At 44.2% G+C, this 27,626-nt stretch overlaps 1 protein-coding gene across 3 annotated transcripts in view; it reads right to left on the reverse strand.

The window, feature by feature from the left end:
- The window catches only part of PRIM2 (DNA primase subunit 2), a 223,184-nt gene extending 196,545 nt beyond the window's left edge, over positions 1–26,639 (reverse strand). For 2 of the 3 annotated variants that reach the window (XR_012645098.1, XM_074991104.1), the window contains exons 1-5: positions 26,541–26,592; positions 25,884–26,046; positions 23,676–23,779; positions 22,750–22,829; positions 7,510–7,630 (exon numbers count right to left, since the gene is read on the reverse strand). Coding sequence is in view for 2 of the 3 variants with exons in the window: in XM_074991104.1 (XP_074847205.1) it covers positions 7,510–7,630; positions 22,750–22,829; positions 23,676–23,779; positions 25,884–26,031 (453 nt within the window). In the remaining variant the exon portion in view is untranslated. The other variant, XM_074991105.1, reaches the window with a different exon arrangement.
- Positions 26,640–27,626: the final 987 nt, after the last annotated feature.

Genomic DNA, 27,626 nt, shown 5'->3' on the forward strand with positions numbered 1-27,626 from the left:
AAGAATGCAGTGAAAAGGAGAGACAGGATGGTCTGGGGATATGGGCTGGAGCCAGCGTAGCTGCAGCTAGGACGGGTCAGGCCAGCACAGGGCTCTGGCGCGGAGAGACAGGCCTCAAGGTACAGGAGCAGTGCCGCAAGACTAGCTTCCTAGGCAAGAGGGTCTGCTCATCATGCTTATCCCTCCTGCCCCACCCCGCGCCGCATGTGTCCTGATATTTCATTCTTGTAGTCGAGTTACCCTAGGAATAGAGGCAGAGCAGGAACTGAGAACCACCAGGAAAAATTAGAAGCTGACACCTGCAGGCTTGGAGGCAGGAAGAGGTGTCCATGGGGGAGGGGGGGAAAAAAATCAGATAAAAAAATGGGGGGTTCTCAGGTACCCAAAGTTTGAGAACCACTAATGGAGGAACATAATAGAATAAATCTTCCAGCCACAAGCTACTTTTAAAAATAAGAGGAATATAGTTTGATTCATAAAAATCATCCTCTACTGTAGTGTTTCCCAAAGTGAAAGGATTTCAAGGTGTATGCAGCAGAAAATAAATTACTATAAAAATCAGAAGAAAGGTGTAGAAATACACACACACACACACACACACACACACACACAGGTTTACTTTATTAGTAACCAATATGGTGCATTTGGTAACATCTGCCAGCTCTTATACAAACAGAAGTACAGCTGTGGCTGCCAGCCAAAGCCATAGGTGTGTAATACTGCAGGGCATGCAGCACAGTTGCCTTTCTGGAAGATATACAGGCACCATACTTATGAGTGATATGAATTACACATTACTAAGTATTAGGAACTTTTGGAGTACTAAAGATTGTAGCAAGCAATCTGAGTACAGAGCACTAATATACAAAATTTCTCTTTTTGTGTTTTTTTCCTGTTAAACCACTTTATGATGGATCAGTGACTAAAACAGGATCTTTGAAACATATGATAGAAAAGTGAGAAGGAAATGCAAGTGCTAGTGATAACTGTGATGAATAATACAGTGATATGACTATCAGACAACTGTGAAGATCAAATTAGTGAACCATGTGAACCACCTGTGAGTGTGTTGAAAGTATCAGCTGCAAAGAAAATGAAAGGAGCCTGCAAATATGATGAAGATTATCTTATACTGGGATTTTCATGGACTGGCGATGAAGCGGCACCTGTTCAATTATGCATGCCATTTCAATAGCAAACAAAGAATATCATGGAAAACCAGCAGAACTCTTCAAAAATAGACACAAGGTTATGCAAAAGTCCCAGAAAACCATATGCACTGTGACAGGAGGTGAAACTGTGAGAGCACTGGAAGCCTCATATAGTGTGTTCTACTTAATAGCAAAGCCTGGAGCTGCTAAAATGATTGGCATGACCAGTAAAACCTATAGCCAAAGTAATGGAGAAAGTGATGGCTGGAGACGAAGCAAGCAAAGTGATTGATAGTGTTCCCCTGTCAAACATCGCTGTTCATTGCAGTGTCACAGAGAGGGCCGGAAATGTCAGACAGCAATTATTATTACAAGCACAATGGAGTCGCTTACTATGCACTGCAAGCCAATGAATCCACCAATATTGTGAATTTAGCTATTCTTGTTGTTTGTCAGATACAAGCTGAATGGGGAAGTCCAAGATGTACATGTTGGCAAATGTGGTCAGAACAAAATGTCAACTGGGAAAGCTATTTTTAAAGTTATGGATGACTTCCAAGACAGACACTTGTATTGAAATTGATGCGTTGGGATAAGCATGGATGGCATCAGAGCCATGACCAGTTCAGAGAAAGGAGTTTCACATATTCCAGCTGTTCCATCAGAATCAAAAAAAGAAAATCAACACACTGTTCTATACACAGGAAACAAACATTTGCCACCCAGGGCATGCATGCAGATCTAAAGCAAGTACTTCATGAGGCTGTTAAAACTATCCATTTTGTGAAAGGCTGGCCAATGAATGCCCAATTTTTTTCTCAGCTTTGTGAAGAGATAGGCAGTGACTACACACAGCTCCTATTTCACACTGAAGTACGTTGGCTTTCATATGGAAAAGTCCTCACTCTCCTGTTCAAGTTTTTCGGGAAAAAACCTTCAGTATGCAAGACTGTATGCATGACTGAAAATGGCTATGTAAAATTAGTATATGTTGCAAATATATCCTTGCTCATCTGAACTGCCTAAATCTATCCTTACAAGGCAAGCTCATATCCATATTCTACGTTTGAGATGAAGTCAATGCAATGATTGCAAAACTGAAGCTGTGGGTTAAATGCCTTAGTCGTGGTGAATTCCCTTCCATCCCTGTATGACTTAGTGATCAACTCAGCTAAAGAATTCACTGTTGATGTGTTACGAACTATGGGGCATTTGGAAGGATTGAAGAAAGGTCTTTGTGAGTACCCCCCGGAAGCAGATGGCACCTTTGAGTGGATAAGGAACCCTTCCCTCATGATTCTCCAAACACTGCCAAATAACTTCTCAGGTTCAGAAGAACAGCTCTTGGCGCTTGCTTCAGATGGCTTCCTGAAAACTGCCTTTGAGCAAAAGATGCTAATGTCCTTTGGGTTGAGCGTTAGTTCCAAGTATTCAGCCCTATCGGATAAAGCAGTTAAGTAGCTTCTGCCCTTCCCCACCTTGTACCTGTGAGAGCTGGGATTCTTGGTGCTGGCTGGCATCAAAACAAAGAAACAGAAGTCTTATTGACGTGGAGCTGCATCTTCGACTTAAGCTCGCCTACTTCAGGCTGGATACCCCTGTCTTACTGGATGGTCACAAGCAGTTCCGCTCGTCACATTCAAGAACTTATTTATTTTTAGGTACATATGTAAATTCAAATTTAATGATTACGTTTAACCAACAACATTGATGTACAGAAGCTTTGTGTTTATTTTTTGTTTATTTTGCACATTGTGTATTTTGGAAATACAGGTTGAATTTTAAAATTTTGGAAAAAAATGTAGATATAGTCAGCAAAAAGTTTCAATACCAAGATAGTATTACAACTGCTCTTTCTGCACTAGATTTTTATTAACATTTCCAGAGCAGTTACCCAGGATTTACCCAGGGCCATCACAGGACTGCCTACAGCACTGGGAGAGGGAGTACGCCAATAAGACCAAAGTCCAAAAGGGGTATACAGATGTTTTCAGTTTGGGAAACACTTCTCTGCACTGTGGCAGGCAGATTTTTACAAATAAATGCTTTACTTCAGTACTCCCAGATGCAAGCAGAGTAAAGACATGCCAGAAGCTTAACATATTACCCCCCATGTACACAAGCAGTGCCTCCTACATCTACATCACTATTTTTGTTCTGTAGAATGATGCTGCCTCTCTTCTGCCAGCCCATTTCCCTGCTGCATTCAAAGACCCCACTGAGGGTGGTGAGCAAGGGAGAGGGGAGCCCTGGTAGCTCTCCACAGCTGAAGTTTTATTCCCCCCATTGCAGAGAAAGACGGAGGGGAAAGGCTCTGATAGCGAGCGAAGTAGTAGCACACTGCAAGCCCTTCCCCATGGACTGATGCTCTCTCGCCCTACGTAGCCATGCATCACAGTATGGATGCAGCGCACTTTTCACTTTGATGCATAACCGTATGTACCCTGCAGGTGCTGCCAGTGTAGATAAGACCCAAGGTGTCCAACAGTCATTTCTAAAGTTCTGTGCCTGTTATTCTTTGTCTTCACCTACAATAAAGCTACCCAAGAGCATAAAAAACTTTCCAGAATAAGCTGTTGTGCATCCAAAGTGCCTACGTATGCTATGACATACTGAACTTAAGTTACACTCCAAGACTTCTGGCTCCTGCAGCTCTCTGGTATGTCAGTGTGGATAGACTGTGAAAGTCTAATTTGAAAACGTGGGGCTTTTTAAAAAAAAGATTCCATGTTTCAATTTCCTGGCAGTGATCCGTGCTGTACAGTGAAATTCCATTTTACAATGCCCTCACCTTTCAGTTCAATTTTTAATATGCCAATGACTATTAAGAACACAGTTGCACTATAGAAATTGGCTGGGGCAAAGCTAAGAAGCTTTTGGCACCTAGGGATCCACAGGAAATAGTTTAGAATTATGGAACAGGAACAGTGAATGGATGTTTCTACTAAAATAGTCATGTGAAATATCTAACAGTGCTGGTATTAAAATCATCTTTACATTTCAGTTAAAAACACATTAAAATGAATGGAACGGTTCACAGAACAGAGCTATTGTATTACAGTCTTTGCAGACTCAGAACACAACAATGCATTGGTTAATGGCATTAACAGTTTCAAGCTTTTTACCACAACCCCCACAAGCATTAGAGGGTTTCTAAATGTAAACCTGGACTCCAGTTCTAAAGCAAGGGGGATTAGATGGTCATGAAATAACAGAATCCTCAGAGCTTTGGTTTTCCAATGGTATGATTTTTAGAGTGCAATGAAGGGTATACATATAAGCTTTTTGGTTTTGGTTTTGGTTTTTTTTTTGTGGCAGGTGGTAATAAAGTACAATAATAAATGTTGTCACAATTCCTAATTTAACTGCATCTCTGAGCCCACATGGTCTCCTTGAGATCACTCCACTAAGGTTTTAGGCCACCACCTGTCACCTTTCACAGGGCAGGATCAGTTGCGATTCTCTCCCTCCGGATTAGGATCTCAGGCAGCAGTCCCAACCAATTTACTGTGATTATTCTGTATCTCTGACTTCAGTTCAGCACCCAGAGTTCTATTTTCTCAGGGGCAATAACAGGGTTAACCAGTGACCTGCAAACTTTCATAAAGAAAGCTGCTGTTTCTTCAAAACAAAAGCATTAATGGAAAACAGTTTATAAAATAGCTTAAAAACAAATTTAGCTTTCCTGGTGGTCACCTTCCTCCACACAAAGCCCATGATAGGTCTAAAGTACTTCAGATTCTCCCACAGAGCTTAATTCTAATGGACATTGTTGAACGGTTTGTCATGAATGAGTGCAGGGAAGGGCTTAATCTTCTGAAGTAGCCTGAATCCTAGTGAGCAAATGGGAGGGAAACAAAGCACCACTTCTTGACATCAATTTCATTTCCAGTACAGACTGACATTTATAAGTACAGAGGACCAAAAGAAAAATAAATTGCAATAAAAACTGACAAATCTGAAGTGGGTCTGTCCCATGAAAGCTCATCACTGAATAAATCATTTTGTTAGACTTTAAAGTGCTACATTTCTGCTGATTTGTTTTGTTGGAGTACAAACTAACAGGGCTACCTCTCTGTTACTATTCAACATGCAATGGGAGTAAAGTAATCCTGTTTAAACTGAGAACAATTGCAGTTCCCAGGGCTTTTGTCTCTAGGGACCCAGAGAGAAAGACCAGGACAGGGAAATGTCTCCCAGGCAGCTGAAATAAAGTATCCTGACTGTCGCAGAATCAGCCAGAGAGGTGTGAGTACCAGGGAAATGTATAGGTAGATGCATTCTGGTTATCTGGCTTGTCTTTTTTCTTTTTTTTTTTTTTTAAATTATTTACTGCTGTTTCTCTCTTTTGTGTTACTGCTTTTAACTTGATGTTTTTCCCCTGTAACTTTTAAGCTGAATCCCAGGGAAATACTCTCTACACGTGCAATCCATGATTTCTCTCTCTCTCGGTTTGTGAATAAGTGATGTTTTTTGCAAGTGCCTGTGAAGGGCTGGGCCGTGTCTACGCTAGCCAAAAGCTTCGAAATGGCCATACAAATGGCCATTTCAAAGTTTACTAATGAAGCGCTGAAATACATATTCAGCGCCTCATTAGTATGCAGGCAGCCACAGCACTTTGAAATTGACACGGCTCCTTTTCAAAAGGACCCTGGCTACTTTGAAGTCCCCTTATTCCCATCTGCTCATAGGAACAAGGGGACTTTGAAGTAGCCAGGGTCCTTTCGAAAAGGAGCCCCGTCTGGACAAGCCACGCGGTGACGAGCCGCATCAATTTCAAAGTGCCGCAGCCGCCCGCATGCTAACGAGGCGCTGAATATGTATTTCAGCGCTTCATTAGTAAACTTCAAAATGGCCATTTGCATGGCCATTTCAAAGTTTCTGGCTAGTGTAGATGTAGCCCTGATCTGTGAAAAGGTCCGTGTGCGAGAAGCTAGCTACCAAATTACAGCTCTTTGTCTAAGCTCTCTCTCCTGAGGGAGAGTTAAGAGCTTGGGGTGCCCCCACAAGAAGGCTCCAAGTGTGCTGTCCTACGGAAGTGGGGGGTGTTTTCTCACTCAGTGATGGCAGCCTACCCTCCCAGAGTCCAGGAATCCGTGACCTTAAGAAGTTAAAGTAAAGCCTGTTTACAGGTAAGTTTTTTTTTTTTGTTTGTTTGTTTTTTTTTTTAAATCTCAGCAGGACCTCACTTTCTGCACTTGGAGTGTAGGGTGAGTAGTACCCCGACAGGGTTGAATGGAATGTGTGGCCCTCTCCTCTGGCCTGGGCTGTTATATTTTATACAGTTTCAAGCCACTTATCTGCCAAGGCTTTGGAACCAGGTCAAATCGGTTGTACTCACTGACTATTCAAATATATACAGCGCACATATAACGTGTGTCGGAAAATTCCTTCTTACAGCAACCCATTTTCATGGAATAGACGATCAACCTGTGGAATAAGTTCTATTCTATAGAAGTTTATAGGTCACTCATATCCATTGCTGCACTGAATACCTCATTATCTTTCAAATAGTTAAAAATTGTTACATTTTTGAATCTTCTCAAAACTTTTAAAGGTTTCAATTCATTGAGTAGCACATTGTATAAGTCTCCAGACTACACACAGACTATTTATACTGATACTGCAGAAAGAGGTAGACACCTTAGAAACAATAGGCTCTTGTCTCAGCAACAGGCTAGAATGCATTCTACCAAGAATAGTGATGGAGAGACAAAATTTTATACTCTCTCAAACATTCACTGATACCAGCTTATAGGATCAAAAGGACCAAGTGCCACAATTAGGTCCCAAAGATTTATGGATACACCCATCCTGGTCCCTAAAAAAGCTTTATGCAAATCAACTGTTTCTCTTCAGAATTGCTGAATCATAGACTGAGAATATTGATGTGCATTTATAAAAAGAGCATCAGCCTGGTATAGTGTAAGCCAGATTGCCATGGAAGAACAGACAAACAACAAGCTGTCCTGTATAGATATAGAATACACACACACGCCCCATTTGGAGGAGACCACAGCCAACCTTTCGAAGCCCTGACTATATGACAATATCTCTATTTTATCCCTGAAAGTTCTTTGAGAACAGTGTTCTTTCAGTAACCCCACTACAGCCTCTGTTACAAATTAAATATAAAGTGGTATTCCATTTGTGATCCTGTCAGGCACAAAACTACAATACAATGCATAAAGAATTGTCATTTTATGGCACAAAATCCCTAATTTTGGAAGGTGAGAGCACTAATTTCCCTTGTGGATATATATAACTTTTACAATAGAACATTTAAAAATCAATGAAAAAATTCTAGACAATGTCAGAATACATTGAACAGTCAAAAAACTCAAAACAATGTACTTACAGCTTCATATGACAAATTAACATATTTCAGGAACTTCTCGACCAATGGACCAGTTAGCTCATTAAACCGATATCTAAAAAGGTCAATTTCTTGTTGAATGAACCATCGCCTGAGATCCTCGCTGCAGTAAAAAAGATAAAAATTAGATATAAATTATCCACTATATTTAAGACTGGATATAGACAGGACAACCAATGTGATATCACTAATGCAAGACACACTCAGACTCACCCATCCAGAAACAATATTCTGTGGGTATTGAGACTGGTTTTTATTTTTAAAGGGAAAGGAGGATTTATCTGAGATTTTCATACAAAATTAATGTAGACAAAGGAGTTACAGTTGATGTAGGGTATTTAGATTTTCAAAAAGGTTTTGATGAGGTCCCTCACCAAAGGCTCTTACACAAAATAAACTGTCATGGGATAAAAGAGAAGGTCCTTACATGGATCAGTATCCAGCTTAAAGACAAGGAAAAAAGGGTAGGAATACATGGTCAGTTTTCAGAATGGAGGAAAGTAAATATGCATGTCACCCGGAGGTTAAAAGGTGAGGTGGGAAAAAATTGGCAGATGGTACAGAATTACTCAGGATAGTTAAGTCCCAAGCAGACTGAAGAGTTACAAAAGGAGCTTACAGAACTGGTGACTTGGCAATAATATGGCACGCGAAATTCAACAATGACAGGTGCAAAGCAATGCACATTGGAAAACAATCCTAACTACGCACATAAAATGATGGGTCCAAATTAGCTGCTATCATTCAAGAAAGACTTCTTGGAACCATTGCAGATAAATCTCCGAAAACATCCTTTCAATGTGCCACAGCAGTCCAAAAAAAAAAAAAAAAAAAATCCAGAACATTGGGAATGATTAAGAAAAACACAAAAACAACAGTATAGAAAATATTGTTCTCTCTCTCTATAAATCCGCAGTATGTGCACATCTTGAATATTACGCGGAGATGTGGGTCAACCCAACCCAAAGAAGATATATTGGAATTGGAAAAGGACAACAAAAATAATTAGAGGGATGGAATGGCTTCCCCATAAGAAGAGATTAATGAGACTGGGATTCTTCATCTCGGGGAAAAAGGGGAGAACTAAGTGGGGGGACACAAAAGAAGTCTATAAAATCATGACTAATAGGGAGAAAGCGAATAAAAATATTACTCTCCTATAACACAAGAACTAGGGGCACCATATGAAATGAATAGGTAGTAGGTTTAACACAAACAAAAGGAAGTATTTCTTCACACAACTCATCATTAACCTGTGAAACTCTTTGCCAGAAGATGTTAAGGCCAAGACTACAACAAAATTCAAAAAAGAACTAGAGAAGTTCATGAAGAACACAATAATCTACAGCTATGAGCCAGGATCGGGGGCAGGAACGGTGTTTCTAGCCTCTGTTTGCCAGAAGCTTGGAAAGGTTAGCAGGGATGTATCACTTGAGGATAACCTGTTCTGTTCATTCTCTCTTGGGCCAGTTGGCATTGGCCACTACTGAAAGACAAGACATAAGCTAAAGCAACGGTGTCCAACAGAAATTCAAAGCTCACCACACTTGTGGTTGTTGTCGTTTCATATTCGCCACTTTATACTATACAAAACTTTATTAAATAATATCCAAAAAATAAATACCTCCTGGCCTTTGAATTCCCACAAAACTCTGAGATGACATAATAAATCACAGACACAAGCGCAGCAACATGACTCGTTGCAGCAGAGAAAGGCTACCTACAGAAACAGCAACAACCAATACCCGCTGCGGCTTTGAGTGCCCCAGCTCCAGCTGTTCCCCGCAAGTAGCACACCAACAGCAGCGTGCCCCCACATATTAGAGGGTGTGGTACCAAACCGCCATCCTTGCTATGCCCTGCAGTGCTCCCTTTCAGTAGAGGCAGTATCAGTGCCTGCAGGGGTTCCCTACTGGCTGGCAGGCTGCCCGCTGTATTGCACCTGTGCTAATCATCTTGAGAACGTGTGACACATTTGAAGAATTGTTATTTTATGAGTTAGGTATGCATGTACTCACCACAACACAGTGTCCTACTCACCACATGTGGCGAGTAACGAACACTTTGGACACCACAGAGCTAGACTGACCTTTTGCCTGACTCAGCATGGCTATTCTTATGCAACTCTTCAGACAAAGTAAATCAAGTAGCACTTTAAAAAAGTAAAAAAATAATTGTTAGTCTTTAAAGTGCTACTTGACTGCTTTTTTGTTTTGATAGTATATAGGACAAGCATGGCTCGCTCTCTCTCTCTTACTATTCAGACAAGTAGTTTGTTTAAAAAAAATTCAAATTTTACAGAAGTAACATTTTCAAGGCTTCTTTCTGAAATTTACTCACACTTCAGATTCCTCCAGTTAAGCAACAATCACACCAATCTTAAAATATACATACATATTCTGTCTACTGCTTGGGCTGGCTCTGAGCTAACCAGAACGGACTATGCTTTAGCCTTCAGCTCTCCATACAGTCACAAGGATTTCCTATATTGAGTCATTTCTGGTTAATGAATACTGTTTGATACCATCACATGATTGTCCTTGCAAATGCTTGGTGAGGTGCATTAATCCCTGGAGACCAGTACATGCTTGATCAGGAGTCTGTCTCAGTTGGACTCCCTGAACAGAGCTCAATGTGAAAGAGGATTGCTGAAAGCCCAGAGATCTAGTGTTAAGAAAGTGGTAAGGCTGCAGGAGTTACCCTGGAGGAACAGTGAGATGCTTTAGGGAAGTGGTTCGCAGCAAGGTGTACACATGCCCCTGGGGATACACAAAGGTCTTTCAGGGGTACATCAACTCATTTAGATATGTCTACTTTTACAAATAGGCTCTATAAAAAGAACTAGCGAAATCAGTGCAAACTAAAATTTCATAGTTAAATGTTTCTATTGCTTCATGCACACTATACACTGAAATCTAAGTATAATATGTATATTCCAATTGATTTATTTCATAACTATATAGTAAAAAAGTAAAAGTAAGCCATTTTTCGGCACTAGTGTGTTGCAACACTTCTGCACTTTTATGTCTGATTTTGTAAGCAAGTACTTAAGTGGAGGTAAAAAGGGGGGAAGGGGGATACAGAAGACAAAGACTCCTGAAAGGGGTACAGTATTCTTGAAAAGTTGAAAATCATTATTTTAAGAGGCCTGGCACACTGAAAGCATTCCTCCCAGAGATTATTCCAGAGCTGTGGATCTCTGACAGTAGTTTATTACCTGCTTTAAGAAAGTCATTACCAAGTGCCCTTGCTCACATATGTAAAATTATGTACAAGGTACTTTTGAAAGGCTACACCAAACACCCGCACCCATCAATCGAAAACTATGAACATGTAGTCAATTAAACTGATGAGTGTTAAAGAATACCCAGTGATTGTTCGAGATGCAATTGAAAACAGAAGCTGCCGGTGGTGGAAGGAAGCAGTGATAGTTTAGAAAAGGAACAGAGGAACAAAATACGCAAATGGTAAATTAACTGCCTTTTCTGCCTTTGCTTTTTAGGATTTAAAAGTTAAGTTTTCTTTAAGAGGATACTGTATAATTTAATGCCCTCAGCACAGTCCCTGTACAATTCTGTGTATGAACTGAACAGTCTCTTTCAAATTAGGACACAGGTTTTAGAAAAATCCTCCCATGCCACAGAAATTGTATTTGAAAAAAAAAAAAAACCACACACACAGAAGCATTTGTTCTGCACCAATAAATTACAACTCAGACCATTTCAAGTCTTATAATACCTATTTGTAAATGTTCTGTACACTTAACTCAAATTTTACAAGGTTACTTAAGGCACTTAAGCTACGTCTACACGTGTATGCCACATCGAAACAGCTTAGTGCTCTTCTGCGAATAAGCTATTTCGATGAATAGAGTCTACACGTCCTCCAGGGCTGGTGCCGTTGACGTTCAACGTCGACGTTGGGCAGCAGCACATCTAAGTAGGCGCTGCAGGGGAGTGTCTACACACCAAAGTGGCCCACATCGAAATAAGGGTGCCAGGAACAGCTGCAGACAGGGTCACAGGGCAGACTAGCACTTCCGGGGCAACAGCTAGCCGCTCCCTTAAAGGGCCCCTCCCAGACGCACACCACCTGCACAGCACGCGATCTACAGAGCCACAGGCACGCACACCCATCGAAGCAGTATGGACCCCCAGCAGCAGCAGCAGCCGCCGCCAGAGGTCCACACAGCCGCCCCTGCAGGAGCAGTGCTTGCCCTGCTCAATGCTATGTAGGAGGCAGCTGACCACCTTTTATTCGCAGAAGAGGAGCTGCCCCCAGGGGAGGAGAAAGCAGCCCCACGCCTTGCTGCCCTCCGACCCGCCCCCCACCACTGCACACACCGCCGGCTGTGGAGCTACCCCACGAGCACCGACTGGTGGGAGCGGCTGGTGCTCAGCAAGTGGGACAATGACCGCTGGCTCCAGAATTTCCGTATGAGCTGGCAGACATTCCTGGAGCTCTGCCAGTGGCTCACCCCTGCCTTACAGTACCAGGACACCTCCATGCGACGTGCCCTCACGGTCGAGAAACAGGTCGGCTTCGTTGTCTGGAAGCTGGCCAATCCAAACAGCTACCGATCCGTGGGGCACCAGTTTGGCGTGGGCAAGGCCACCGTCGGGGCTGTCCTTATGGAGGTAAGAGGACCGGGGCGGGGGGGGCCTGGGGTGGAGGGCAGCCCTGGGGAAAGGAGGCAGCCCTGGGGTGGAGGGCCAGACACAACCCACACTAGTGCTCTCCCATGTCCTTCCCCTGCAGGTCATCCGCGCCATCAATGCCCTGCTCCTCCACAGGCTCGTGCGGCTTGGGGACCCAGATGCTGCCATCGCGGGGTTTGCCAGACTGAGCTTCTCAAATTCCTTTGGGGCTCTGGATGGGACCCATATCCCCATCCATGCCCCAGAGCACAGCGGAGGACGCTTCCTGAACAGGAAGGGCTAGCGTTCGGTGGTCCTCCAGGCCTTGGTGGACAGCCGGGGCCACATCTTGGACATTTACGTTGGGTGGCCTGGCAGCACCCACGACACCCAGGTGTTCAGGAATTCAGGCCTGTGCCTCCGTCTGGAGGCGGGGACCTACATCCCCCAGCAGGAGATCCCTGTGGGGGACACCACCATGCCCCCCTGCATCATCACAGACATGGCGTACCGCCTCCAGCCCTGGCTCATGCACCCTTACATGGGCCATCTCTCAGCCAGCCAGGAGCGCTTCAACACACACTTGAACCATGCGCGCCAGGTGGTTGAGCGCACTTTTGGTTGCCTCAAACAGCGCTGGAGGTGTCTCCTCACCCGATTGGATGCAGGCCCCACCAACATCCCTCAGGTTGTGGGTGCGTGCAGTGCACTCCACAACCTGGTCGAGAGCAAGGGGGAGGCATTCTTCCAGGGCTGGGCTGTGGAGGCTGGCAGGGCTGACGTGCAGCCACCTGCTGCCCCCAGTCGCCAGGTGGACCCCGAGGGGATCCGGGCCCGGGAGGCCCTGCAGGCCCATTTCGACCAGGCTGCAGGGTGAACGCTGGCAGGCCGCCCACTGCACCCCCTCATCCTCCAAAACACTCCCTGCCCCCACGCCCACACCACAGAGCACCCAAGAGCACGAACACACACACACTTTTCTTGCAAATAAAAATGGACCTGTTGTTTCTGAAGCCAAAAAACAGTGAATTCTCTTATATTAATACTAACTATATAAGAACAAAAGAAGGGAACTATTTACATGGGGGGGGGCAGGTACCATAAAAGAACAGGGGTCTAACACAAACTATATACACAAAAATATGACGGGGGATATGTAAAGAGGGGGAGGTGGGGGGCCACGTCCTGGGCCCCACACCCCTCTACTGTCCGGTGCCCAGGGTTGGAGGGCACGAACCTCGCCTCGGCCTGAGCCCTGGCTGAGGCTGGGTGGGGGCCGGGCGAACCAGCAGGTTTGGCCGGTGGGTGTCAGCAGGCCCCAGGTCCCCCTCGGTGGAAGGCCCCAGGGTGGCGGATGGCGGTCAGAGCAGCGGGCGGTGCGTCATGGGGGGCAGGTATTCCGCTATGCGCTCAAATGTGCGCTTGAAGGCCCCCCACGCCTCCTGGCGCCAGGCCAGTGCTGGCTCCTGGAGCTCCAGCCACCGCTCCTCCACCCGCAGGCACCGCTCCGACACCTCCAGCTGACGCTGGAGGGTCGCGGGCAGCTGGAGGTCCGTGGCCGTCCTCGGGTGGTGGCTCCGCCGTGGGCCCCGTCCTGAGGCTGGTCGGTGCTCCGCCGAGGGGCTGACCTGCAGCAATGGCCTCGGTGCGCTCTCCGGGACCACGGAGACCTCGGTGGCGCTCTCCGGGCCCTCCGATGGTGCAGCTGCGGAACACAGAGGGGAAGAAGAGTGGAGACAGCCATTAGTGTGGGCCCCGAGCTGTGGCCCTTGTCCCCCCGCCCCTCTGCTGCTGGTTCCCTATCCCCGTCCCCGGGAGATGCTGCTGCTGCTGCTGCTGCTGGTGGGTGTCCCACCCCCTCCCCCCCCGGGGGACCCTAGGTTCCGCTCCCCCCATCCCCAGGGATGGGGCATGGCGCTGTCCTGCTGTGGGGCAGTGGCTGATGCACTCTTCTGAGGGACATGCCACTGCTGTCCCTGGGGCCATGGTCATCTGGGCATGTGGAGGGCCCTGGTCATGTCTGTTGTCCCCAAGCCTTAACCCCGGGGGTGTGCACCGGGGGGTACATACCTGACGGTCCGCTCCCACGGTCAGGGGACACCCTCTGGGAGGATGCCCTGCTAGAGCTCTGGGATGGCATGGTGACGTGGAGCCCCTCATCGCTGGAGGATTCCCCCTCCTCCGCTTCCAGGGCCTGCTGGGGCTCATCAGCCAATGAGCCCCGAGTGGCCGGCAGGGAGGTGGTGTACCGGGGGCCCAAGATGGACCTGAGCTCCCTGTAAAAGGGGCAAGTGGCGGGGACAGCCCCAGATCGGCTGGCCACATCCCAGGCCCGGGCGTAACCCTGCTGCAGCTCCTTAACCTTACTCCTGATGTGGTCAGGAGTGCGGGCACGGTGACCCCAGGCAGCCAGGCCCTCGGGCAGCCGAGCGAACGCATCCGCGTTCCACCTCTTGCTCCCCATTACCTGGAGCACCTCCTCCTCGCCCCAGAGCCCCAGCGGGTCCCACATCTCAGCCTCCATCCAGGAAGGGCCCCACTGCCTTTTCCCAGGCTGGCTAGCTGCCTGGGAGCCCTGGCTCCCCTTGGGGGGGCGGGGGGTGCCCTGGGGGCGCCTCAGGGGCTGGCAGGCGGCCATCACAGTGGGCGGCGTGGCTTGGGGCTGCAGGGAGGCGTGCAGGCTGGCCGCGTCAGTGCTGCCGCCTGCACGCGCTCTCAGCTTCCTGCACAGGAACGCAGGGGGCAGGGAGCTTTAAGGGGCCGCTGCACGCTGCAACCATAGAGCTCAGGGGCTGGAGAGAGCGTCTCTCAACCCCTCAGCTGATGGCCGCCATGGCAGACCCCGCTCTTTCGATGTTGAAGGAGGCGGATTGGCTACATGTGCCCTACTTCGACGTTCAACATTGAAGTAGGGCGCTATTCCCAGCTCCTGATGGGGATAGCGACTTCGACGTCTCGCCACCTTACGTCGATTTCAACTTCGAAATAGCGCTCACCACGTGTAGACATGGCAGGCGCTATTTCGAAGGTGGCGCGGCTACTTCGAAGTAGCCGGCACATGCAGACGCGGCTTTAATGCAATTTTACAATGTGACTGTCTTCACTGCAAATACCATTAGGTCAAATTTAAAGAGCGCTAAGGTCAACATTCTTATGCTGATCAGCCGATGCAGCATAATGCCAACTTCCAGATTAAAAGCTCAGATTAATGCCAATGTGGAAAAAGTATTACTTCAAATTGACTTTACTGCCCTCCAGGTGTACAAACAGGTAACCAACAATGACCCCAAAGATGTACATTCTGTCTGCTTTCACCTCCCCTACTTTCCAGATGTTCAGGAAATAGAAAACTGGAAGCCTGGCATTTTAAATTCAGTGTGACAGTCACATTCAGCAACTTATTTGACTTATTTTGTAGTCTAGGCGTAGCCTTGTGCCAGAAGAATCAGCAAGATTTCAACTGGAGAAAAAGAAATAAAGAGAAAGTCAAAGACAACACCCAGGATATAGGCCTGACCAGGAGGATGATGGTATTAGTGCTGATCAAAAACATTCGTGTTCATTCCAAATATGTACAATTAAAGCCCAGCAGAGATACAAATATGAAGTGCTTGCAGATGATACCAAGCTGGGAGGGGTTACAACTGCTTTGGAGGATAGGGTCATAATTCAAAATGATCTGGATAAATTGAAGAAATGGTCTGAGGTAAACAGGATGAAGTTTAATACAACAAATACAAAGTGCTCCACTTGGGAAGGAATAATCAGTTTCACACAAAGAATGGGGAGAGACTGTCTAGGAATGACTACAACAGAAAGGGATCTAGGGGTTATAGTGGACCACAAGCTAAATATGAGTAGTTGTAAAAAAAACAAAACACAAAAAACAAAAAACAAAAAACAACAAACAACAAACAACAAACAACAAACAAAACACACATGATTCTGGGATGCATGAACAGGTGTGTTGTGAACAAGACACAAGAAGTTATTCTTCCGCTCTACTCTGCGCTGGTTAGGCCTCAGCTGGAGTATTGTGTCCCGTTCTGGGCACCACAGTTCAAGAAAGATGTGGAGAAATTAGTGAGGGTCCAGAAAAGAGTGACAAGAATGATTACAGGTCTAGAGAATGTCACCTATGAAGAAAGGCTGAAAGAATTGGGCTTGTTTAGTTTGGAAAAGAGAAGATTGAGGAGCGACATGATTGCGGTTTTCAGGTATCTAAAAGGGTGCCATGAGGAGGAGAGAGGAAACTTGTTCTTCTTGGCCTCTGAGGCTAGAGCAAGAGGCTATGGACTTAAACTGCAACAAAGGAGGTTTAGGTTGGACATTAGGAAAAAGTTCCTAACTATCAGGGTGGTCAAACAGTTGAATAAATTGCCAAGGGAGGTTGTGGAATCTCCATCCCTGGAGATATTTAAGAACAGGTTAGATAGATGTCTCTCAGGGATGGTTTAGACAGTACATGGTCCAGCCATTGGGGCAGAGGGCTGGACTTGATGGCCTCTTGAGGTCCCTTCCAGTCCTAGTATTCTATGATATTCAATCTACCTAACCTAGCAATCAGAAAAAAGTGGAAAATGCACATTTGTGACTCTGGGTGGCACTGTTGATACACTGATGAAAAAGCAAGTGCAGGCCTTCTCCCATCCCCATGTCTATTTAGTTGTAAACACATCCTTCTTGCAGAAAGGCAATCTAATTAATTGTGCACAAAATCTGTGCTCCAACCTACTTACAAGCCTTTTTTTGTAACTTGGACTCCAAATCTGGTATTAACCCAATCACTGAGCTTTGCCAAACTTTATTTCTCCACCTTATAACCTTCAGTTCAAAACGTTTTTTTCCTCTGTAGTATTCATTTCCTGTTCTCACGTATTGAATAGTGTAAATTTATCAGTGCATAGCACCTTTCAACTCAGACAAGGCTGCATTTCACCATGGGATGAACAACAGGTCAGCCTACATAATTTATGTATCTATGCAGAATCTTTCCATTCAAGAGTGGATTATGAACTTAACATGCTGAGTTTTCCTTTTTGTATGCAGAGTTGGTCCCAGGATATAAGACAAGTAGAATGGATAAGATATTTTTTATTAGACTAATTGCTTTTTTTTCCCCCCCAAGACAGAGCAGAAAAACAGCTCTGTAAATTTGAACACTTGTCGCTCCCCACAAAATAAGTTGCTCCTATAAGTTACCTTACTCACCTTTACTGTTTTCCTGTTCACTATTAACTATTGATTGTATCTTCTCAAAGGAAGTGGGGGTGGGAAACAGAATTTAAACAGCATAGGCATTGGCTAACTAATTTATCCACACCAATACTATACTGTGAAGATTTAGCTCAGAATAGCCCATTGTGAAGGATTATCACCCTCTCGAAGTCACAGAACACTGCAATATGCATTTAATCCTGAAATAATACCATTACCCAGCTCTTACACTGAATTTTTCATTAACCTCAAAGCATTTTACACACTTTTCCATTTTACAACTGGTGAAAATGAGGCACATGAAGGTGTAGTAGCTTCCCCAAGGTCACCCAGGAGGTCAGCAGCTGAGCTCAGAATAGAAGAGAGGTCTCCCCCAATTCTGAATGCAGTGTGCTATCCTTTACGTAACACTGCATCCCACAATGCCAACCTTTTTCACAAAAGACAAAATGCTGTCAAACCACAAAAAAAGATTTTATTTAAATCAATTGATTTTTTTTTTAAATCATCCACCACCCATTCAAATACAATAGATGAACAAAAGTGAATGAATGGCTCTAGTCTGCCCAGCCTAACTACTAGCTCTTTTTCAAAGCTCTGGACCTCCAATTTCTGTTTCTCAGCAAATGAAAAAGTAACAGTGACAGACTGAAGAAGTTGGTCTGTCCCACGAAAGCTCACCTAATAAACTATTTTGCTAGCCTTTAAAGTGCTACTTGACTGCTTTCTGTTTTGATAGAGATAGCCATGTTAGTCTGTATTCTATCACTACAAAAAAGGCAGTCATGTTGCACTTTGAAGACTAACAAAATAATTTATTAAGTGATGAGCTTTTGTGGGACAGTCCCACATCTTCAGATCATAGCCGTACCAGAACAGACTCAATACATAAAGCACAGAGATCCAAAAATTGTTATCAAGGTTGACAAATCAGAAGAGCAGAGGGACCGGGGGGGGGGGGGGCAGGGAGAAGGGTTTAAGAGTTAGACAAAACATCAAAGCATGTAGAAGAGTCCTTATAATGGGTCAGTAATTGTTGTCCTTGTTCAAACCACATGTTAATGTGCTGAATTTGAATATGAATGTTAGTTCTGAGCATTCCCTCTGTAGATGCTTGTTAAAGTCCCTTTTCAGTAGAACAGAAACTTACAGGTCTTTAACAGAACGGCCGCTCCATTAAAGTGCTGGCTGACAGGCTTGCGTATTTGGAGTTTTTTGATGTCTGTTCCATGTCCATTCATTCTTTGTCGAAGAGTGTTTGCAATCTGTCCTATACACGTGGAGTGGGGGCATTGTTGGCACATCATGGCTTATGGTGTTAGCTAAGGAACAGGAGATTGTGCCTGTGATTCTGTAATTAACATGGTTAGGTCCAGTGATGGTATGTCCAGAATAGATATGTGAACAAAGCTGGCAAGGAAGGAAAAGTTGCAAGGAAAAGTTCCAGGATTAGTATTATTGTGGTATAGCCTGTGGTTGCTAGTGAGAATCTTCCTAAGGCTGGGAGGTTGTCTATAGTCTACAGTAACATGTGCAAAGAAAGACAAAGCAAGATACGATTGTTTTTGTTTTGTGATTAGATGGTGGTGGAGCACAGCAAGGCAGTTAGTTAAGGCAATGTCTTAAGACAAAGACAACATATAAGAAAAGACAGAAGCAGCATCGAAAGGAACAGTGGAGTGAACTGAAAAGAAAGAGGGAAGATATTATTCAGCAAACACATAGTTTCCTATATTCTCCCATACTTTTGCCACAAAAACCGTCATGACTTTGAGGCGCAAGAGAGAATGTATCTGGGAGTAAAAAAGGAAAATGTGTCAAGTGTAAGCAGTGCTACAAGATGATGTGGGGCTCCACTGCAAAATAAACACATCATGGCCATGTCTACACTATCCAAAAACTTCGAAATGGCCATGCAAAATGGCCATTTCGAAGTTTACTAATGAAGCACTGAAATACATATTCAGCACCTCATTAGCACGCGGGCGGCTGCGGCGCTTCGAAATTGACGCGGCTCGCCACCGCACGGCTCGTCCAGACGGGGCTCCTTTTCGAAAGGACCCTGCCTATCTCAAAGTCTCCTTATTCCCATCTGCTCATAGGAATAAAGGGACTTCAAAGCAGGCAGGGTCCTTTCAAAAAGGAGCCCCATCTGGATGAGCCGCGCAGCGGCGAGCCGCGTCAACTTCCAAGCACCACAGCCACCCGCATGCTAATGAGGCGCTGAATATGTATTTCAGCGCTTCATTAGTAAACTTCGAAATGGCCATTTTGCATGGCAATTTCGAAGTTTTTGGATAGTGTAGACATAGCCCATAAGATAAACTACTTAATGAGACAATGATGTGATGAAGATATGAATATGGCTGAGTGGATCAACTGATCAGTAACATAAATAATTAACTTTATAACTGGTCATTCTTCAAGACTGTCTCCATGCCTTTTTGCGTAAGTGTGATCTGACAAGTAAATACTGAAGCTGTTTGTGTTGGATGCTGTTAGAAAACAAAGTTTAGTTTAGCTAAATCTGGTGCCTTGTTTAGTTAACTCGGTTTAAAATATATCACTCAAGCTTACAATACAGAAAACTGCAGTAAGAAATCTAGGGCTAATAATTTCCACTATGTTTGTTGTTTTCTTATTTTACATTACATAAAACATGCCCCTTACATTGGAACATCATGGCCAGAGACCATAATGTTGATACCCCAATTTTACTTCACCATAACTCAGCTTTTCTTTTGTAAAACAAAAAAAAAAAACCAGAAGTGCCTGTGAGTTCAACGAAGCTTACTCCAATATTAAGCGCACTCTATGCATCTTAGCTTTTTTATTAACTTGATTTAAATGAATGATTTTTTTTGGTAATTTAAATCAAATCCACCCTGCATCAAACTCATTAAAACCTAACAGGAATATTTTTCACTAATTTTTTAATTTACATTTAAATATCCTAAATCTATATTCTGACTTATATAGGCTCTCCTCACATTCATAGATACCAAGACCAGAAGTGACCAATGAGATCATCTGATCTAATCTGTTATATACCACAGGCCATAGAACTTCTCTCAATACATCTTTTAACAAAAGCACCCAATCCTTGAAATCTTGAATCTGGTTTACAACTTAGCAGTGTCCCTTAGAAAGAAGTAAAGTTGCCATCTTAAGTACATATTTAGAATTTTTTTTTGAACACATGTATATTATGCACATCACTGGTTGGAATTACTAATGGAGTTTATGAAACAAAGTGCAGATGTATAACATTCCTATACATATTAAAACAATTGATACTAATGAAAATCTCCTGCAATCTATGCATTTTTAATGTACTGGTAATATTAAACATGAAACTGACCACTTAAGTATTACTTACTTGATTTTAAGAAACTATGAGACCCGCCAACTACAACTGAAGACAAAATTGCACTAGCATTTTTTAATCTCAATGATGCTGAGTGACAATACTGACAATAACACATGTGCCCTAAAAGTCTGTTGTAACAGCTCTATTTTTGCCCCATCTCTTCTGTTCATTATGTAATAATGCAAGCAGGAAATTCAGTGACATTGTGTCATTCTGATTTTGCTACTAAGGGCTTATTTACGTAATGTGGTATGCACAATAGAAATCAACTGACCCATGTAGACCCTGGTGGCGTGCACTACCATAGGATCTACACAGGTCCATTAGAATGTAAATATATAGGGGCACACTGAAATTCACACTTCACTGATGCACATTACCACATAATGCAGACATGCTCTTAATTACACCCAGATCCCATGGTCCCTTCTCTGAGGTTAGATATACACTAGGGAACAAAGTTGATCCAAGATATGCAATTCTAGCAATGCCCTTAGCGTAGCTAGAATCGACACATCCAATGACTTTCTGCCCTCGTGTACATCAGGGCTCTTTGGGCTCATGCCAGCGTCCCTTACTCCACATGATACTAAGGTCAATGTCTGAGCCAAGAGAGATCAATTGCTGCATCCTCACATGTGCAAAAATCATCGAACTCTAGAAGATTGCTCATGGTGTCTCAACTGCCTGGTAAGTATACCGTCAATGTAAAGATCAGGAAACAAAGAGGGTTGAAATTAAGATAAGACAGAAGCAAGTCACATAGGCAAGAAAAGAAATCTAAGACATCAGGTTGCTTGCATGTATGCAAATGGACAATTTCATCCTGTGAAGTTTTTTTTTTTTTTTTTTTTTAAAAGACAAAAACAGGACCCTCTCTAAGTCTCTGACTCCTCCTGGATTCTCAGGACCACTTGCAAGCAGAAGTTCTTTTTTCCACCTCTCCATATCTATTTGGCTACACAACTGCAACCACTGCCATCGGACATCAAAAGAGTTACTCATACCATTGAGAGCATGAAACTCCATTACTGCAACACTTCTACTTGGAGCGATTATGATGAAAAACTTAGAACACATAGATTGCATGAAACACAGCTAAGTGACTGATGTTGGACTCTAAGTAACATATTACAACAGAATGGCGAAGACTGAATTTGATTCTTATTACCTATGGGGACAATTCAAGAAACAATACTATTAGTAAAAACTCATGTGCTTTGAGATCTGGCTACTTGCAAGACTGCTTTCCACATGTTCACTGCAATACTTTGAATACATTTTTCCTGATTGTCCACAGACGTGTGTGGAAGGGCAAACTTTCAGTCACAGTATTAAACTCATGAATGTACTTCGGGTGAGATTTTTAAAGTGACTTGATGGGGTTCAACAACCAACTCCAATTGAAGTTCAGTGGAAGCTGAGGCCCTAATCCCACTTAGGCACAGTTTGAAAAGTCCTGGCTTTTGCCTGAAGGGACAGTTGGGTTCCTTATATAAGGCAGTGATGATCTTCTCAGACTGACTTACCTATTACTGGTGCTAGACAGTCAAAAGCATCAGTCCTAGCCATGATATATTCCCATTTATGTCAATCATGTGTGCCTTTGAAAGGCAAACAAACCAACTCCACCCCAGCCCCCCAGAAACTAGTGTATTTAATACGCAATGGCTGTCCGGTGAGTGCATTTTTTAAAATATCAAAATAAATTTGTTTATACGTGTGTGTGTGTGTGTGTGTGTGTGTGTGTGTGTGTGTGTGTGTGTGTGTACACACACACACACACACACGTACACATCTTTAACTATATGTCATGTTTCATGGCACAGGAATTCCCTCCCTGACCAAGCTCCTGAATCGAGAACAGGCTTAAACCTGAAACAAAGAAAAGCTGTTGCTATATTTAGCACCACCTTACCAGCCTTTAGGTTCCAAATTTTAACACATATGCATGAAACAAACAAGAATTCATATTTGCTTTAAAAAAATAGCACTTACGACTGGCAGTAAGCAAGGCGCAGTATGAAATGAGATATATGATCTTTCCTCCTTGCTTCATAATCATCTTCAGTCAAAATCTACAGTGTTCATAGAAGAAAATACATATTGAATTATGACAGTAAAATGAAAATGAAGTTCAGAAATAATTTCCAAATTGAATATCAAGATCCACAATCCTTCTGACATATCACTGTAAAATGCGAAATGTGCATTAAATTTTCCCTGCAATTTTGACATAAGTAAATTGTGCAAAAGTTAGCAAAACAAATGCAAAAAATCCTGTTAACTGAAAAGGCAACTAAGAATACACTTCATAGTACAGAGAAACTTTTCATCCAAATACTTGTTCTGAATTAAAATGTTCATAAGCTTCCTTCAAGTCATTCATATGTGAAAACAAACAAACGCTAAATTATATTGTGGCACTCATACACAAACAATTCTGTGCACTTTTTCTGCACTGATAAGAAACCATTCCCAAAGTAGAACATAATCTTGCTGGGGCAAATAATGCAAACGCACCAAAAAGTCCTGTGAAAAGTCCTTCCCACTCTGCTAGAAGGAAGATTTAAAAACAGAGCACACATTAAGCCTCCAAAATCTTACTAAGTAATACCCCACTGACCTTAGCCAAGCAACTTTTAGCTGACTTTTAAAGGAGTTTTGAATATGGAAATTCAGATTTTAACTCAATGGGTCAACAGAGAAATTACAAAATATTATATATAACGTAAATGTTTAAAAAGTAGATGGTAGCCTCAAAAAAAAGAAATCAGTGATACAAATTGTTTAACTTACAGAATGCATTCTTTTAACACAGCACTCAACAAGTGTATCTTTATTCACACAATTTTCAGCATTAGTATAGATTTTGTTTTTTATGTAAAAAAGTTACACTTTTCCTTTTTGAATTATATACTTACTTTGTGTGGAAATTTAAGCTTTCGAAACTCAAGATGCAACTTGCTTTTGTATTCCTCACTACCTTTCACACAGCTCACACCAAGGTTCTCAACTGTTTTGAGCACTGAAGTAATTAGAGAAAAACAAAATAAAATCAGCATACACAACTCTTGCAGTAATGAAAACATAGATATTAACATGTAAAATTTGTTAGTTCTATCATCTAATCTAGAATATTGCTTTTCTTAATATCCAGGAGGTTAGACCAACTAGACCAGAAGAAGAAACAAAAAGTGTTTCCAATTTGCTTCTCCCACATAAATCACAAATTTCTGATCAACATGAAATTTGCCTGCAAGATTGCAGCCCTTGGCGTGAAGAGATAGAAGAGATTAAAAGGCATATGCTAATATAATGCTACAGTTAAGTATTTTGGGGGCTCATTCAAAGCCCGCTGTTGTAAATGGAATGATTCCTAATTGTCATAGCATACAAGTGGTAAAATTACTAATGTGAAATTAGTTTCCAATTAATAAATATTTTCGCTTTGAAAGTCATTCATGGACTAATTTTGACTTCTTCCAATGTTTTTGTTACCGGTGTCAATTTCAAAGGGCTATGAACAAATATTACTGAGAGGGTTAAAGCATTTCCTTCAACTCTTTAGCACGTACAACTCATCATATAGCATACATTGTACTGTTCCTGTTCTCAACAGACAAAGTTCTTGACTAAGCAGACTGAAAAATCAAACGTTCTTGTTTATCCACAAAAAGACCTGTACACAAATTTAGGTATTTGTATAGATGATGTTAGCAGTAGCAGCAAAGTCACACCAGGATCCGAAGACAATCTGACCTCCATTGTACGGGGTGCTCCGCAAATATAACAGTCCCTAACTCCAGAGAGTCTAAATCTGGCTGAGATACCACATGTAAGCACAGACACAAGAAGAGTTATAAGTGATTACCCAATCTAACTGTAAAAGTAATGAATAACTCCTATTTGCTTTCTTTATTTTAAAATCCTATCAAAAAAAGTGATTTTTTCCCTTTTATTCTCACTATTTTCCTGAAGTCTTCCTTCTGATTCCTTCTATACTCACATTTTATCCCTGGTCTGCAAACTATTCGGGGAAGGTATCGTCTTCTCTTTTATGCAAGCAAGGCAAGTCATCCATGAACAAGAAAACATTTTACATTTTTGTACAAGTCTTCATAAACATTTGTACATTAAATGATACAAACTTGTTCAAATATAACACCTATTCAGGATTAAAATTGTGGGTTTTTTTCCCCATACACTGTTTTACAGTATAGTAGTTCTTTGATTTACGCAAGGGTTGTGTTCCCATGCACCCTTGCATACCTCGAATTTCGCTTCAGTCATGGGGTGGTTTTTTTCCCAGGCAGAACACATGTTCTCCAGCCAGAGAAGCAGCAGGAGCACCTGGAGCTCCTTTTGAAAGGTAAGTCCTGGAGTTGGTGGAGTGCAGTTGAGGAGGATTAAGCCTGGCAACGGGTGGGGGCCATGGGAGAACAGTAGGGGAGTTAAGCCCAGAGTGAGTTAGGGCTGTGGGGTATGGAGTTGAGCCAGACCCATGCACGGAGGGTGAGGGGTTGAGCTAGAGTCACAAGCAGAGACGGTGAGCCAGAGCCCATGCGGGGTGGGGGACTGGGTTTGAACTGGGGCAGGGGGAAGGGGTGTTTGAACCAGGGCCGTGCATGAGGGGTGGTGAGCCGGAGCCACGTGCGGATGGTGAGCAGGGATGGAGAGGGTAGAGGGGGTTGAGCCAGGACTGTGGGGAGTAGGATTTTGAGCTGTGCTTAAATTGCATTAATGTGAGTTAAGCGCAACTCAAAAATGTCACACATTTTGAGGGTTTACTGTACTTAATACTCAACTAGCAATGACAGTTAAAGAGCAAAATTTGGGGGGTTACTTACATAAACACACAAATAGGTGGTAAAAAAATTTGTGTATTTGCAGGGGAATAAAAGGAGGAATGAAGGAACTGTGTTTGTCTGCTCCCCTTCCCCATGCACCTCTTGCACATTACAAAGCCCACCCAGATTACTGGAACCTTGCATTTGCTGCTCCTCCTCCTTGCACTTTTGGAGTGCCACAAGTCTACTTAATTTGCCCTTTTTCCCCAAACCTCCCCCATCTCAAACAGCACGTATCCTAAATGCAAAACAAACATAGTGTAGATTGATAGCATTACTCACATTTAAGCCTATCAATGGCAAACTTTTCAAACTCAACTAGAGAAATATTTTCAGTGGGAGGTTGCAAGTAGAACTGCAGACTGTGAGGATACAGGTCTCTATCACCCACCAGCCTACGCTTCACCCTGCTTTCTTTAGAGAACTGCATTGTCTTTAAGTGGAACTAGAAAAAAACAAGTTGAACAAAAATATAGGTTAGTGTATCATCCAGAATAACCCCGTTTTGCCCAGCAAAGAGGGCAACATCACAGCACTAGTTCACAGATGGGAGACTAGTTACCCATGAGCCAATGGGCCTAGAGCAGCACTAATGTGACATCTAGTCACTTTCACAACTTGAGCTCAGTTTCTGGTAGACTCGCTGGGCCTCCACCGCCAACAGTATCACTGCCACGACAAGACCGGGGCCACCGACTCCCAGCACTGTCGCCCCGTCAGTCCAGTGGCCACTATGACCCCGCGACAGAGGACGGAGCCCGCCCAGCCCTGCACCCTACCCCGGACGGGACGCTCACTCCCCAGAACCGGGCGGGCCACGCCAGCGGCCGAGCCAAGCGGAGTCGCCGCCGCCCTGCGACGGGCTCCGTGACAGCCCCGCGTCAGGCGGCGGCACCGCCCAGACCGGCGCCAGGAACCCGAAAGACACAAAACCCTCACCCGGCTGCACGGCAGCCACACGGACCCCACCGGCTTCCAGTTCCCGCGCACAGCGCAACACACCCCGCCCCGTTCGCCTCACTTCCGCCCAGTCCTCGCGAGCTCCGCCTGTGTCTGGAGCCCTGACCCCGCCCACTAGCGTCATCCGTCGGCCATCTGGCTCCACCCCGCTGCGTGATTGGCTGAGTGGCGGGGGTCGGATTCTCTCGTGTCTCCATCTGCGGCCGCTCGCGCTTTTTCTCTGGTTTTTGAATGGGCGGAGTAGCAGGTGGCCGCGTAGCTTGACCCCTTCGGCCGGGGCTGTGCAAAAGGAGCAGCAGCGAGTCCCCGAGCAGGGCGATCACTGGGGGGGGGCTCAAGGCAGCCCTGAGCCTCCCTTGGGGGATCGTGAAAACTGCCGCAGTGCGGGCCGCTCCCCCGCCTTCGCATCACGGCCGGGCCGGGCCTCCTGACTCCGGCGACCGTATCTCCCCGTCCCAAATACGGGACAGGGCGATGTGGGGGAAGGGAGCCGGGCGGGAGGCGGCAGCTGACACCACTATCCGGGAGGCCTGGGGAAGCGCCAGCCCCCAGCACGTCCCTCCAGCTCCAGGGAAGTGGCAGCACCAGTTCTCCCCCTGAGGCTTAGGGAAGTGATTTCCACCAGCAGCTGCAACCAGCCCAAATACAGGATTGTCCCCACTAATACAGGACGGATGGCCACCTTGTTGATAACCTGCTTCAATGTCTGTGAATGAAAGAACACGCAGCCCCTGACTCAACAGTACCCCCACCCTACATATGGACAACATGCAAGGGTGGTATAACTAACCGCATCCGCCCCACAAGATAAAAATCGTGTCTCATAACCCATCCAAAATTCATAAAAAAAGGTTAGATTCTATGCTTTTGGTCTCAGTTTTGAACTCCCAAGGCTCATTGCAAGTGGGTGAGTGAGACAGTAATTACTGGCTCTTCCACTGGATATGGTGTTTTCTGCCAGCGCTGCAGCTGGTCTCTCCCCCATATATGCCCACCAATGTTCCCTCTGCTCTTTTCCATCCATGTGCATGATACATTTTTATGTGCACCAAGCCATACGCAAAT

This window comes from Carettochelys insculpta, chromosome 3 (assembly GCF_033958435.1).
Source record: "Carettochelys insculpta isolate YL-2023 chromosome 3, ASM3395843v1, whole genome shotgun sequence".
Classification (NCBI taxonomy): Eukaryota; Metazoa; Chordata; order Testudines; family Carettochelyidae; genus Carettochelys; species Carettochelys insculpta.